Source organism: Epinephelus fuscoguttatus, linkage group LG18, assembly GCF_011397635.1.
Source record: "Epinephelus fuscoguttatus linkage group LG18, E.fuscoguttatus.final_Chr_v1".
In the NCBI taxonomy this organism is placed as follows: Eukaryota; Metazoa; Chordata; class Actinopteri; order Perciformes; family Serranidae; genus Epinephelus; species Epinephelus fuscoguttatus.
Genome location: NC_064769.1, coordinates 4,395,384 through 4,410,150, shown reverse-complemented (window position 1 = coordinate 4,410,150; position 14,767 = coordinate 4,395,384). Strand labels below are relative to the sequence as shown.

Below are 14,767 nucleotides of genomic sequence, written 5' to 3'. Positions count from 1 at the left end.
AATTTATCACAGTGGAGTGATTTATTAAAATTTAGCTGGGTCTTAGATATAAAATTAAAGGGGGGGTATGCGGTTTGACAACTATGTCAGTTTTCTCAGCAATCATTATTTTTAAGAGCCATAATTTTGCTACAAGAAGCACCTTACTAATCTAGTTCTGTTTAGCTTTAGGAATTTGACAGGTAAAAAGACATTTAAACATCCTGCTGCATTGCTCTACAACAGTGAGGTTTAACTTTTGGTAAATAAATGGGTGTTAAACAGCTACTCCACTAATCTGAAATCAAACATCAATTAGAATAATGTATTATCTCTTTCAGACATATTTGTGTTTTCATCTTTGTATGTGTTTTACTATTTCTTGCATTCTGGAGTAGGTATCCTTGGGAAACATTACTGCTGATGTCTGTACCATTGGTGTGTCAGAGTGTGTAAATGATTTACTGAGTAGCAGGTGGCATTTTCTATTACAGCCTCATCCATCCTGTATGAATGTAAATGTAGCATGTAGTGTAAAAGTACTTTGAGTGGTTGGAAAACAAGAAAGGTGCTATGCAAATGAAAGTCCACAGATATGTCCATTATTATATACAGGCTATAGTTATACCCTTTTGCCCTCTGTCTAGATAACTGTCCTTTTTCCAAGACTTTTTTTTTTAATTTCTTTTAAGAATTTTATATTTTAGTTAAAAAATAGCAATATCATTGTAAATGGTTATGTACTTTATAAAACGCCAAAGTGTGAACAGTGTGGCATGGTTTTCTTTGTTGTTGTCTGTTATAATTAAATGATAAATATAGAAAATGAATGTGTATGTGTAGCAGCTGCCAGGTATATATAAGCCCCATTTCCACAGAGCAGCACAGTACGGTACGGTTCAGTTCGGTACGCTTTTTTTCCGTTTCCACTGCGAAAAGTTGTGGATGGTACCAATGAAACTGTTCCTAACCATTACCATTTTTTGTACCCTTTCTGTTGGGGTACCTAGCACACAGATCTGGTACTAAAAGGTGGAACTATGAACACTGCAGTCCGTTGATTGGTCAATGGCGGCCGTCACTCTGCTCAGGGCTGAGCTGTGGCTGGTTTTGGCAGAAGCCACTGTTCATATCGTGGAGAGTTTAATTAGTAAACTGTAACTATAAAATATAAGGATGTTTTGCTGCCTGTTGTAGCAGCCAGAGTTGGAGAAAAAATAACTTTGTGGTGATGCAATGTGGTTGTGCACATGAATGCAACATTTTTCCATGAGTCAAAGGTCCATTTATTATAGTTGGTCAAGCCACAAGCCATAACACTGTCATATTCAAAACAACAAAATGAAAATACATACTAAAATGAAATAAAACAAAATAAAATTTCCATTTTGACATAAATGAAAATAAATACTCAAATAAAACAAAACCTTTCAACACCTTTCTTTTTCTTTCCGAACTTGGAACATGCCATTTTCATTCAATCTAGGATACTGCTGGCAAAGTATCCATAGGCATACTGCTTCAAAAGTGAAAGTAAAAAGTGCCATTTTTGCTAACAGCCTATCAGCGCATCATTGGCATGGAGATAACAGAACATTTACACGTGCTGACCAAACCAAAACACACACAGTGAAGGAGTCACGTGTTCAGCTCGCAGTCCGCAAAAAGGCGGCTTGCGGTCCGCAAATTGACGGCTCGCGGGCCGGATGCGGGTCGCAGGCCGCCATTTGAGGGCCACTGCGCTACTGTCTAGGTACCATGTCTGAAGGGTACTTTCAAGTTCCAAAGGTACCATACCGAGAATGTTTGATTGAAACGGGGCTTTAGTATAGATCTTGACACCTTATATGTAAGTTAGAATGATATTTTCCAGACACTTCAAGGTGCTGGCAAATGGAAACCTCCCGGCAAGGTGCACTTTCCTTTTTTACATCACTACTTAACACAAGTTAAAAAAAAAAAAAAGGATGGGATGCCCTTTTTCCACTTGAGCAGCCGTCCTGAACATAATTTCATCGTGAAGTGTTCTTTAATCCATTTTATTAGCTGATGTTTCCTGAGATCTCTGCCCGTTCCTGATGATGGTTTTTTTGAGTAATTCTTACATGTTTTAAATTTCCAGATTTCCAGGACACTATTTCTGTCCATATATTGTATAATGCTGACAGGTATTAGCAATGATTATGAGTCACAGTTGTGTAACAGATTGATATGTGAGTACAGAAATATGCACTTCTCATAACCCAAGGACCTTGGTGTGTGAAGACAGTCCTATGTCTCTTTACAGAAGCAATCAGTCCATAATTAAGGGATTCAAGGACTTGAAGATTATCTATAATGACATTGCAATGGTGCAGCTTCATTCACTAACACTATGAAAGACTAGCAAGTGAATCAATTGTTTTCTTTGTTAGCTGTAACATAAAAGTTTGTTCATAAAATAAGCTAGACTTGTATCTGTTTATTACAACTGTCGTACTGTGCACATTCAGGAATGAACAAGAAAAGTAATAAAAGAAATGTCATTTGCATAAAGATGGTCAATAATTAGAAGTTAGAATTAATTCTCCAGGTGAAGTTAATATTTTACAACATCATTTATCATTTTTAACCATCTCCAGTAATTTCTACATGATTAAATGCTGCTTTTGGTTTGCATAATCTCATAAAATCCGTAAGAATCACTGTGCAATGTCATAATAATACTCTCGTAGTCTTGGCTCAACAACAGTAAATCCAGGCCTTTCATCTGCCCTGTAAGACATGAAAACAGAAAGCAGTTATCAAAAAGAGGTGTCCAAACACACACTGCCCCCATTATTCCTATCTGGGGTATTGCTGATCCAGCCATTACTGTGTGATGACTTAGAGACAAACTGTCATTTACTTGTATGTCCAGCAGGTTCTCATGAGGTCATACATCTCTGGTGGACAGTTCACTGGAGCATCCATCCGGTTTCCACTTTCAATCATCTGCATGACATCATTTCCTTTCATTCCCTGTGAACAGTGAAACATTCAAATTAAGGGTGACACCATCAGGCAGACAATGCTCAGTACTTCTGAAAGGAATGCAAAATAATGGAGTTGATTAAAAATAGTATCAGTGGAATTTTTCATATCCACCTTATTCCTTGCCCCCATAATATCTTATGATTATAATTATGGGCATGACTTGCAATGCCAAACCGGAACCAGTGTTTTCCACTGGTAACTGTACCTAATAGAACGCTAATCCTCTTTTCTGGGGCGATTAGGAACTAAAACATGGAACACACTACCTGTTACACCTAAGACGGGTTAACATGGTATTACCTCTATTATCTCTAACAGTCATCTCAAAGCATTGTTTGTTTTCCTTCTTAACCAGCATGTTAGCAGTTAGCTTGCCTCGCTATGTTAACATACAGTAAACATCTTCTCCTAAAAGATGAAATATGATTTCTTACAACTCATAAACAGACACTTACACATTCAGCTAACCATTAATGTAATTCTGTATTAATTTTAGCTCCATGTAAAGTAAATAAATGTGATGTTTCCCAGCTTATTTTCTGCTCATCTGCCTTAATGCAGTTCACACTGATTAATAGCCACTGATTTATTAAATCTGAGTTTCAGTGAGTAAAACTTGATGCTGAACTTTGCAGCAGACTTCAGTAATATCAGTAACATAAAGCGGTTAATTAAATAACTTTAGGCATTCATTTTATATGATATGAAAGAGGTACAGTAAATCAGTAACACATTCTCAGCCTAGATGACTAAACACATCATTCAGGGTATGCCGCTGAGTTTGTTTTCTAATGTAGGCTAAGAAGGCAAACAGACAGGGAAAAACAGGGACATCATGTACTCATGCTGAGTGTCAGACCTGACATTCTAAGTGTCAGTCTCTTCTGTTTTTATATTTCAAGCTTGCAAAAATGTAGCGTATACATTAGAGTAGAGTGTGCACAAAAATACAGGAAAAATCCTGTCGCTAATTGATTCAGTTGGGGACAGTGCATTTTATTCTTTAATATGGGATAGTGCAGTATTAAAATTGTACAGTACAGGTGACAATCTTTTCCTGTCTACACGTAGGCAATGGAAACTGCTGTGCTGTTCAACACTGTTATTGAAGAAACAAATGTAGCTCAGTCTGGTTGTTTGTAACATTACAGATGTTGACAGTGCAACAGGTACCAGAGCTCAGCAAGGACATTTAAAAAAAAATGCTAATTTAACATTTGTTAAGTATCTGTTAAAAAACAAAGCAGTATTTGCTAAACTGATGGCAAACTTTCAGATAGAACCACCACTGGCGGCTAACCACCAAGATTATCCACTGAGTCTAACTATAGCCAGTTAATGCAAGTAACTTCTTCCGCTATCTCACCAGAAGTTTTACTTGTACTTCTACAGTAGTGCCCTCAGGAATACAGTGGATAAGTATTGATTTTTTTTAGTATTACTCCTTGAGAAAAGTCATCAGTACAGGGCTCATTATATAACCTTAAAGTTACATCTGAAGAGGATTGTAACAAATTAAGTCAATAACATTTGCAGAGCACTGTACAGACAGTACAGTCTTCCGGTTTAAGGTATGCCTTTACGTATGACACAGCAGCTGTAAAAAAAAACCCCAACAAGAACAAAAAAAACCCAAAACCCTGCGACCTCTTTTACCTCTACATTTGCAGGCCTTAACTGCTGCTGCTGTTACCCCCCAATAAATTAGGGCATGAGTGACTTGATCTATGAAAAAAGTGTCATCGTGTTTCAGGTTGGGATGAAATTTTTTTTGTACCTTGTATGGTTTCTGGCCAAAAGAGTAGGCCTCCCACATGAGCACCCCAAAGCTCCACACATCACTCTTGGATGAGAATTTGAAGTAGTTTATACACTCAGGAGCGTACCATTTCACTGGCCACTTCCCATGACCCTTGGCCTGGAGGAGGAGAAGCACAAAATATCAGTGGGTATGATTTCATGTTATATTGGTAATTTTGCAGCATCAAATCGTAGTTGCATCAGATGGTAGGCTATCTCATATTATAGTCTACTTCAGACAGTAGTCTGCCTCAAACTGTAGTCTACCTCAGACTGCAATCTACTGAAAATTGTAGTCTGACTCAAACTGCAGTCTACCTCAGACTGTAGTCTACATGTAGTCTACTTTATTCAATAAAATAATGACAAATCACTGGAGATAATTTTTTTTTTTTTCCACTACAAAATGCAAAACTGGCCATGTGAGGCAGGCGACCCTGTCGACAGTTATTCACGAACATGCCAGTAGCTATAATTCTGGAATAAGGGAACATTGGGAAATATAATAATAATATTAGCTGTTTTGATTATTAAAAATTTGCTTTGATGACTTTAGTGTTGGTCACAAAGAGCAGTATGTTGCAATGCATCACAAACTTGTTTGTACTCGTTTATACTATAATGCTGGCTTATATCAATTAAATTTAAAAGAAAATCCTTTTATAAAACCATTTCATCAAGGATTAAATGTTGGGATATTTTTTAGCCATATTGCCCCACCCCACCATGTCACTGTTATAAACCGCAAAGAAGCCACAGAATATGCACCCATGCATGTGCCATGTGCCTGGATGGGCTTCATGCTTGATCTACAACAAATATGCTGTATCCATCACTGTGTCAGCAGTTACCTTGTAGTAGTTTTGCTCCTCAGCAACAGCTTTGGAGAGGCCAAAGTCGCTGATCTTGGCATAGTGCTGCGTGACCAGAAGTACGTTCCTGGCAGCCAGGTCCCTGTGGACAAAGTTATGCTCCTCCAGGTATTTCATCCCCATAGACACCTGGTGGACCAGCTCTGTGATGTTCTTTATGGTTGTTTGCCTGTAGATAATCAATTGTTAGTTTAATTGTAAAAGTGCGATATACATGTATAGATGTGTCACATAAAAGTGTGGATACTTTTTAATTATATTTTAAATTTCTGCTTCACCACCTTCTTAAAATGAACTAAATCTTTGATCGAATACTACATTTTTCATTTTAGCACAGGTCTAATAAATACATGTAGAAAGACCAGCACATTTACACCTACAGGTCATTTATAATTACCAATACACCTGAGTTGCACGCAGGGGCGAAAATCCCATTTCATAGTTGGGGGGGACAATAAACAGTAAAATTTTAGAGAATAATTCCAGGGGGGGGGACAAGGAAAAAAAGTTGTAGCCTGTCTTTTATACAGCATCTTTTACCGCAGTTTGACACTTTAATCTTCTCTCTATCTCTCCAACAGGCAGAGTGAATATCTATACTTATGAGAAACGGCTTAACAACTGAACATTTCCTGCAATTAAACTGGTAAACTGGTTTATAAACAGTGTGCTGTGAGATCTGCCGCTGCGCACCTCACAACCGCGCGTAATAGTCGCGCGTAATGACCGCTCCTCGTCAGTTAAACTGCACGTGTTTCATGTTTGTCTCACTGACAGGTGGAGAGCCTACAGACAGGTACCCATAGCTACGAGCCGCCACAACCGTGTGTAATAGTCGCGCGTAATGACCGCGGTTAGACTGCACGTCTCTCATGTTTGTCTCACTGACAGGTGGAGAGCCTACAGACAGGTACCCATTAGCTACAAGCCGCTCCACCACTGACTGCTCTTGTCCTGTCCTCTCCCTCTTCTTTCTCTCCTGTCCTCTCTATCACTAAACTCTGAGCTTAATCAATAGCTTTTAGCTTAGCAGCACTCATAATTGAGTAGGCTTTTGAACAATGCAGGAGAAATGTTGCAGACACTTTATATTATCAGCGTGGGCCTGGGGCTTGTTAAACTGTGTCTGTGTGAGTGAACATCTTACCCTGCGATGCGCGATGTGGACAGCAGTTCCAGCCACACACTGCTGCTGCTGCCAAGCAGCCCCACCCGTTGGAAAGAGTGTGGGATATACCACTATAGGAATGGGAGGGGGGGACTAAATCTTTTAAGATTTAAATAGCACATTATTGCGTGATTATAATGAGCACCGCTTACATTGTGCTTTCAATAAATACTACTGCATTGTTCAAAAATTATTAATTAATTAATCCCCCCTGTCCCTCCCGGGAACTATTGGAGGAGACAGGAGCACCTGTTTTGAACGCAAGTGTGCTCATCAGCTAAGCCACTGTATTTCCAGCAACATTGTTGGATTAGAAACATTGGAGGCTGCTGCCATTTGCAGTTTCTTTGAATTTCAAACTACCATAGCTACGATTACAAGTTAACAAAGTTTCATTTCAGTTTAATATTTTGGAGGAACACAGTTTGAATGTGCCTGGCCCGGGGTTCAGCCTATGCATAAATATATGAGTAGGACAGTTTTTTTGAGGACACAAAGTCATCAAATTATAATGAAATTAATTAGCCAGCATTTTAAATAATGGCTGTACAAGAAAAAAACTTGGAATTGCTATGTAAATCTCTGCACTGTCAACTCCCTAGCCCTGAGTGAGTCCTGATACATAATGATGAATAATGTCATTCATTATAAGGACAGACATTTGTGTGAACTTTGTCAGAATTAGTGAAATAAATTTATGGCCAAAATTGTGTTTTGTGAGGTCACAGTGACCTTGACCTTTGACCTAGCGTGGAGGCACGTCCGCATGTCTGCAGAGGAAATCATGTCCTTGGCCGCTAGGAACAGAAATATACTGCCAAAGGCCACTATTTATGAAAATCTAATTTCAAACAGGTGTGTTTCACTATGTCCCCAGTATTAATATGAAATAAGTAATGCCAGTAGAATACCTGGTTTGAGGGAATGATCAGGATACAGTTGGAGTACATACTTGTTTTTCTGCAGGAACTTGTTAAGTGGTCCCAGCTCGGCCAACTCCATAACCAGCATTAGGCTCTCTGCCTCACAGATACCGATCATCCGCACAATATAAGGATTGTCCAGCTGCTGCATGACATTGGCTTCTCGTAGCATTTCCTCATGTACTGATTGGTTGTTATCATCATTCTTCAGGATTTTGACTGCAACTGGCTTCTCTATCCTAACACATAAGGAAGGTTAGCATTAGGAGGACTGTGCCACTTGGTTTGCACTGATGCTCACCACAGATACACTTTCCACACATTTTGACTCTAGGCCCATAAGCCACATCTTGTAGACAACTCAAAAAAGAATCAACAGTTAATCAGTGACACAGAACAGGGCTTAGAATGTATTCAGGGTAGACAAGCACACAAACTGAGTCTATACATCTATACTATAAATACAGAGTGTAAAAGCACGATAATAGTTGTGATCCAAATTTAAACAGGTTTATATTTTGGAGTCTATTACAGTATTTAAACTGTGGAGTATTTAGGAAGAGAGAGGTACAATGGATGAAACAGGAAGAGGAATCAGCTCTCAAGATAAAAAAGTTTAGGTACAGTATACTTTTAGCTTGTCCTGTGTAGTTAGTTTGGTTTGTTTTTAAATCAAATGTTCTCTTTGTGAATTAGATAGATAAAAAGCAGACTAAGGAACTGAAAAGGACAAAACTTTCACATTTTACTCAAACTTTTAGGACAAAACATGTCTTTTCCTGTATCTGGGAGCAGATGGAAGTAGTTTGAAAATTCTGCTTAGGGGGTGCCCAGTGTCATTTGCTGTGGTGGGTCACATTTAGGTGATGGCTCTGGTATTGAGATCTGAGGGGTTGAAGGTTGGAAGTCTAATGATTTTGAGGGCAGTGCGTGTAGAATAGAATAGAATAGAATAGAATAGAATAGAATAGAATAGAATAGAACTTTAATCATCCCCAAAGGGAAATTCAGCTGTCCAGCAGTTCATAAAAGACAAAAAACAACTACCACACTTCCCCTCATTAACAATAACAAAGTTGGTATTGAATTAAACATAAAATACAACTAGTTAAAACAAGTGCGTAAATAGAAATTAAATAAATAAGGCGTATTTCTGCCTTGATGGTGCGCTGCGACCAGCTCTAGGTCAGCTGGGAAAGGCTTGAGGCGAAGCAAGCTCACAGCTTATGTGTTTGCCACTTTCTTTTTCATTTTAAGTTAAAATGAAAAAGAAAGTGACAAACATAATTTTTAACCCACACCATGATCTTTTCCTGACCCTAACCAAGTGGTTTTTCTACCTAACCAGACCTTAACCACAGGGCATCATGATGATTTCGAAACAGACCTCGGAACAATGGGTTTAATATGGTCGGACCAATGGGCTGTCGGACCAATGGGCTGTCGGACCAATGGGCAGTTCCTGCTGTGGAGAGGGTGTCTGCTATTGTCCATTATAGCTTTCAGTTTGTTTAATGTGCCCCTCTCCACCGCTGCAGGAACGGTGCTATAACAGTTACCAGTAGAGCACTTGTGCTTCTCCTGACCATTCCAGAAACACAAATTCCAAGCCTGACATACTGAGGCCTCTATCAAGAAGTCTGTTTTCCAGGAGATCAGGAAGTGATCTACTGCCATCCCCTCCAACTGGTCTCTCAGTATGGGGTGCTGAATAGTATTAAATGCATTTTAAAAGTCAAGGAAAATGATCCTCACACAACATCCTGGCTCCTCCAAGTAGGTGTAGGCCCGATGCAGCCTGTAAAGAACTGCATCTTCCACTGCCATGTGCTCCTGATAGGCAAACTGCAGTGGAGAACTAGGGTACTCCTTGTTCTTGTTGAGGAGAAACCATGATGAGAAAATGGGGGGCAGTAGTGTAGCATGGATTGAATTATCCAGTACGAAATGTATACTTTATTTCCATTCTGTCTTCTTTTTTACAGTCTCCTTTACAGTGGCCTCTTTAACTCCATTCGGACGCCGGCGTCCGTGCTCCCTCCCTCCTCTGTTAAATGGGATCGCACAGGCGCACTATGTCATCAAACCTTATATTCCGTATGGTTTTCGCACCAGAGCAGCCTAAATACACAAAGTCCATAATCGCGATGAGTGGTGACAAGCCATGTTATGCCGTTTTCGAGGGGAAAAGTTAAAGGATTACGGGGAATACATAACTGGTTTATAAAAGATCAGATCTCACTCCTACCACTATTTTTGGCTGAGATATACCACCTAGAAAGTGGGATCACAACTTTCACGTTTCATATGGCTTTATTTGGTGATATTTTATGGTGTTTCTGTCATAAACAACATCAGCTATCATAATCACACCTGATTTCAATAAGGTACGATGTCTGAAGCTGGCTGAGTGTTGTTTGATCACTGACAGTACTGTTTTGAAGCGGAGTGAGCGCTCTGTCATTTGGAGCTCCGCCTGGATCTTTTCAAGGAAAAAACACTGTAGAATGGTCATACTTTGAGCAATTTTGTTCAAACTTGAAACAAATGTTCATTGATAGTGTGCCTACAGCCCCACAGTGCCATTTACCTGCTCAGATGAAGCCACAGACAGTTATTCATCCTGAAAAACATTTTTTATTTTATTTTAGGCAATATCTTCATCTTTTTACTGACTTCAGAGGCCCATTACTCTGTCTCTGTATCACCTAGAGTGTTTCTAACACTTTCACAAGAAACTTCAGAGAGTTTGCTTTCTGGCAAGACCTCATGCATGCATGTAGTCAGAGCAGTTCAGAGGCTACAGTCATTTTAATTTGGGTATGTCATTTTAGGTGTTTTCGCAAAAAAATGGGGGTGGAGTGCAAGAGGTTAAAGGTACAAGCGGAAAAGTTGCTTGAGTTGTCAAGGAAAGGGCAGACTGGAGAGATCTTGTAAAATTTGGCCAATAAGGGCATAAGAAATCTTCCCCATCTATCTACAGTGTGTTAGCTATGTTGTCTTTGGCAGTCTGATGTAGGACAACGCTGAATTTGTCAAGTTTCTTCATGTCAGATGAGATATGGATGTAAAGGGTGCTTAAAGGAAAGGTTCAGAATTTTTAAAGTCTATCAGATGTCTTAAAAATAGTCAGGTACCTATATATAAAAATCTAAACAGGCTTTGTTTTTTTGTTTTCTTATTGGCAAAGATACTCTGTAACAAAGAATTATGCATTATAAGCTGCACCAATGGTACGAAATGGTAAACACTTCTGGTCCGTAGTCACTTCTCCCCTGTATACCACCACCTCATTTGGAAGCATAGTAGACGTTGCGTGGATGGATGAAATCAGATTCAAAACAATACAACACTATGTACAGTACAACTGTAATGTTTGCTCCTTATTTATGTCTGATATCAAACAAGTGTAAGTTCACATCAGTTGTTATCAGATCTTGCGAGACTATGTTGCTGAAACAGAGACATGTCTTGAACAAAGTTAATTTTCCCCTCATTTATCTGTCTGAAAAAAAAAAAAAAAAAACGCCATTTCAGTGGACTCAGAGCTGCCACTAGTCTCCTAAAGGGGCGGGGCAGTAGCAAAACCCTATGATACGGATACAGGAAAAGTGGGCCATCTTATCAGTTTGTTATTGGCTGTTAAAAGATCCTATATTGCACTTCTTTTTTTGTCTTATTAACTTCTTTATTGAATCATCAGCACTGTTTGTGCGTCTGTGATAGTAACTTCAACCTCAGCGCCTGGTATGATGCTGATTGAGGTTATCTGCTTGACAATTTCAGATGGGTTGTGCAGGCGCAGGCAATCAGGCGCTTGTGGATCCTCATCTGGAAGCGACCCCAGGTTTTGGATCCTTCACCACAGGGAGTTCTTCTGGTGGTGATGGACAGAGTTTTGGTAGGCATGTGGACGGGTCCCTTCACCTTTAGGTTCTTCTCCTTACCCCCACAGATCAAGTCTGCACAGACTTTCCCCAGAGATTTGACACTGTAGCTGTTGAGGGTGATGTGGATGCGGTGAATGGCGTCCTCAGTCTCAACAGGTCCCTTGCCAGTGTCCTTGAAGGCCATTTTGATTATTCCTGACTGACTTATTCAGAAGATATCATCTGCATATTGTCATACTATGATGATGTTGTAATATCAGATAAATCTAGGTTTTGTCTGTTGGAAGCTACAAGAGGTTTAATTAATACAGTGAATAGATAGGGTGGTAATAGACATCCTAGTTCAGTTCCTTGTTTAAATCCAAGCGAAGACAAAGGGCTCTTGCATTGTGTTAGATGTCTTTGTGCATCTGATGAGCAATGTTATTAAAAACTATGTCAAATTTTTTTTGTCAACAACCTTTTTTCCATGATGAAAATGAGACGATGCCAGGCTAAAATAGATCTTGATGAAATCTAAGTAGAAATCTATGTTTCATTTTTGTTGGTGAGACGAGACGTGATGAAAATGTTTGTGGAGGACTATCAATCATAGAAAGCTGAGAATGGCCGTGCTTGCAATTATCTTCAAATGCAACATGAGCTACAGGCTGGTAAACTCCCGTAAATAGTCAGCTCCAGGATGTTTCGGTAGCCAGCAAAAACCCTCACACCGGAGCAGTGTCAGCCATTGGTGCGAGTTGTGAGCTGTAATTCAGCAGTAAATAATCAGCTGTGTGTGACTGACTGTGGATGGTGGAGCTGCTGTATGGATCTGTGGAGTTTGTTAGTTGCAGCGGTGCCTGTTAGCAGTTAGCTCCGTTTGTTAGCCACTGAATGCCGGACTTTACATCTGATCCCTGCAGGACCCAACTCAGTCCGGACTTGAGAAGATTTATGGGTTGATGCTGTTTGACAGGCAGGTAGGAGGCTCAGTTATCTGTTAGTGTAGCTGAGCTTTAAGTAAACAGTCTGAACTCAGATCAGTTTTCTCTGACAGAGATGTAAATTCAGTTTTTATCACCAACTCTGTGAGGACACAAGTTTAAACCTCCAGACTAACATGTTGCAGATTAAGAAAGCTTCTTTACAATGAGATGGACAAATCAGAGTTTACAATGAACCTGGGTACAAATCCCAGTTGTCTCAGATTAGTTATTTGTGGTGTCAAAGTGTTTGAGAGCATAAATAGAGAGATGCTGAGCTTTTCAAATGATGATCAGTGTGCTCGTAAATCACCCCTTAAACCTCAAAAAAATGGCAACCTCAAAAACTGTTGGAGAAATTGACAGTTTGTAAGTGTATAGAAATTATTTTTAATTGTAGAAAAAACTGTCTAAATTAAATTTTTATACAACCTGTCACCTTGACTCTAATTTCTGATACATGAATTAGCCTCATTGAATTAGTTTCAAGATAAAAAAAAAGAAAAGAAAAACATATAGAAAAACATAATGACTAAAAGTTCACTAAAACAATTTGAATTTTCATCTACTAAAACTATGAAGGATAAAAATGACTAAAATGTGACTAAAACTAATAAGCATTTTCGTCTCAAGTCCTAGACTAAATCTAAAACAGCTGTCAAAATGAACACTGCGAATGAGACTATGATACATTGCATTTTGAGATGTATAGAGTGGAGACTTTGGATAGCTGGAACTCGGATATTTTATTTCAGGATCTTTGGGAGATTGTGCCAGTTGCATTTTAAATTGCAGGAATTTTCTTTTTTCTTTAATGTAGTTTTAATTACTTGCATACTGGATGTTTAAATTAGAGATGTGGTGTTGTTTGTATGTAGGTGTAATGTGATGTAATTTAGCTTACTTTCTCATCTTGTAGATGCCCTTCATGACTGTACCAAAGTTCCCAGAGCCCAGTTCTCCATCCTCCAAGTAGAGCTGGCTGCGATCCACTGTGGAGCTCCTCAGTTCATCTGGGTCTGCGTATGGACTCTCATATACCTCTGTGTCCATTGGCATGGCCTCTGATGAAGAAATGACCAGGTCACATTAGAGGAATGTCTAGTTGAGGCATGGATATCAGCTGAGAGACAGCAATGAGTCCAGTGTATCTTGCTCTTTGTTGCAGTAGGCAGCTTGTATCTTTTGTGACATCTCACTGTAGCACATTTTTTTGTAAGAGATCTGTTTTGTTGATTTAAAGTTTTGCTCACTTTTGACAATAAAGATTTTGTCCACACAGGCTTATTTATATGGGATGCCGTTTGTAAAGTGGCTTACACTGAAATTAACAGCAACATTTTGCCACATTTAGCTTCAAACAATGTTTAAAAAAGTGGTGTGAATTTTTTAAAGTCACTTTTTACCACATTTGAAATATGTTACAGTAAATATAATGTCACAGTTAAATCTAAATATGAAATGTTAAACCTAAGTGTTAAATCTAAATCTAAATGTTTGATTTAAATCTAAATGTTAAATGTTAAATCTAAATGTTAAATCTAAATCTGAATCTAAATCTAAATGTTAAATCTAAATGTAGAATATAAATATAAATGTTAAATCTAAATGTGCTTGGTGAAACTAAATATTTAGCTAATATTCAAATGCACACTGCCGGTCACTGGAAGTACCAAAATAAAAGCCCGGGGTGGTCAGACTGTGTTTATAGCATCTATTAACAGATTAAAACCAAACTAAACACAGAAAATGGACACTTGAACATACATCAGCGTGATAAGAACTACCTAAAATGACAGAAACCTAGCCTGGTTCCAGACCATAGACACTGCCCACTCAACTGAGTAGGCTTGCATCTCTGGTCTGGCATACTTCAATGAATTTGCGATTTATCTCGTCCAAACGATGGACGGGCCAATGAACGCTGGGGGTCTAGCGATTAGCCAGTCAGCACCACGCTGATGTCAAGCTGTACGCCGGTGGGTAACTGGTGAGGATAGCAACAATGGCCACCGCTACAGATCCTACAGACCACATTAACGATGCTATCGAGGTATTTCGCCACTACTCGCGTTAATGGAGGACCAAATTAAGGAAGCTGCTAACCTGGATTTAACGGCGATGCAGCTGGGCGTGCACGACGACGGAGACATTT

General features: G+C 39.1%; 1 protein-coding gene and 1 pseudogene across 3 annotated transcripts in view; both read right to left on the bottom strand.

Moving 5' to 3' along the window:
* Positions 1-1,250: 1,250 nt before the first annotated feature.
* The window catches only part of syk (spleen tyrosine kinase), a 64,899-nt gene continuing 51,382 nt past the window's right edge, over positions 1,251-14,767 (bottom strand). For all 3 annotated transcript variants that reach the window (XM_049604044.1, XM_049604042.1, XM_049604045.1), the window contains 6 exons: positions 13,517-13,676; positions 7,787-7,996; positions 5,646-5,835; positions 4,772-4,912; positions 2,867-2,979; positions 1,251-2,733 (listed from right to left, as the gene is read on the bottom strand). In XM_049604044.1, the coding sequence (XP_049460001.1) occupies positions 2,661-2,733; positions 2,867-2,979; positions 4,772-4,912; positions 5,646-5,835; positions 7,787-7,996; positions 13,517-13,676 (887 nt within the window). In that variant the 3' untranslated portion in view covers positions 1,251-2,660. The remainder of the gene's footprint in view (positions 2,734-2,866; positions 2,980-4,771; positions 4,913-5,645; positions 5,836-7,786; positions 7,997-13,516; positions 13,677-14,767) is intronic.
* Positions 8,017-12,772, bottom strand: LOC125905870 (40S ribosomal protein S20-like; annotated as a pseudogene).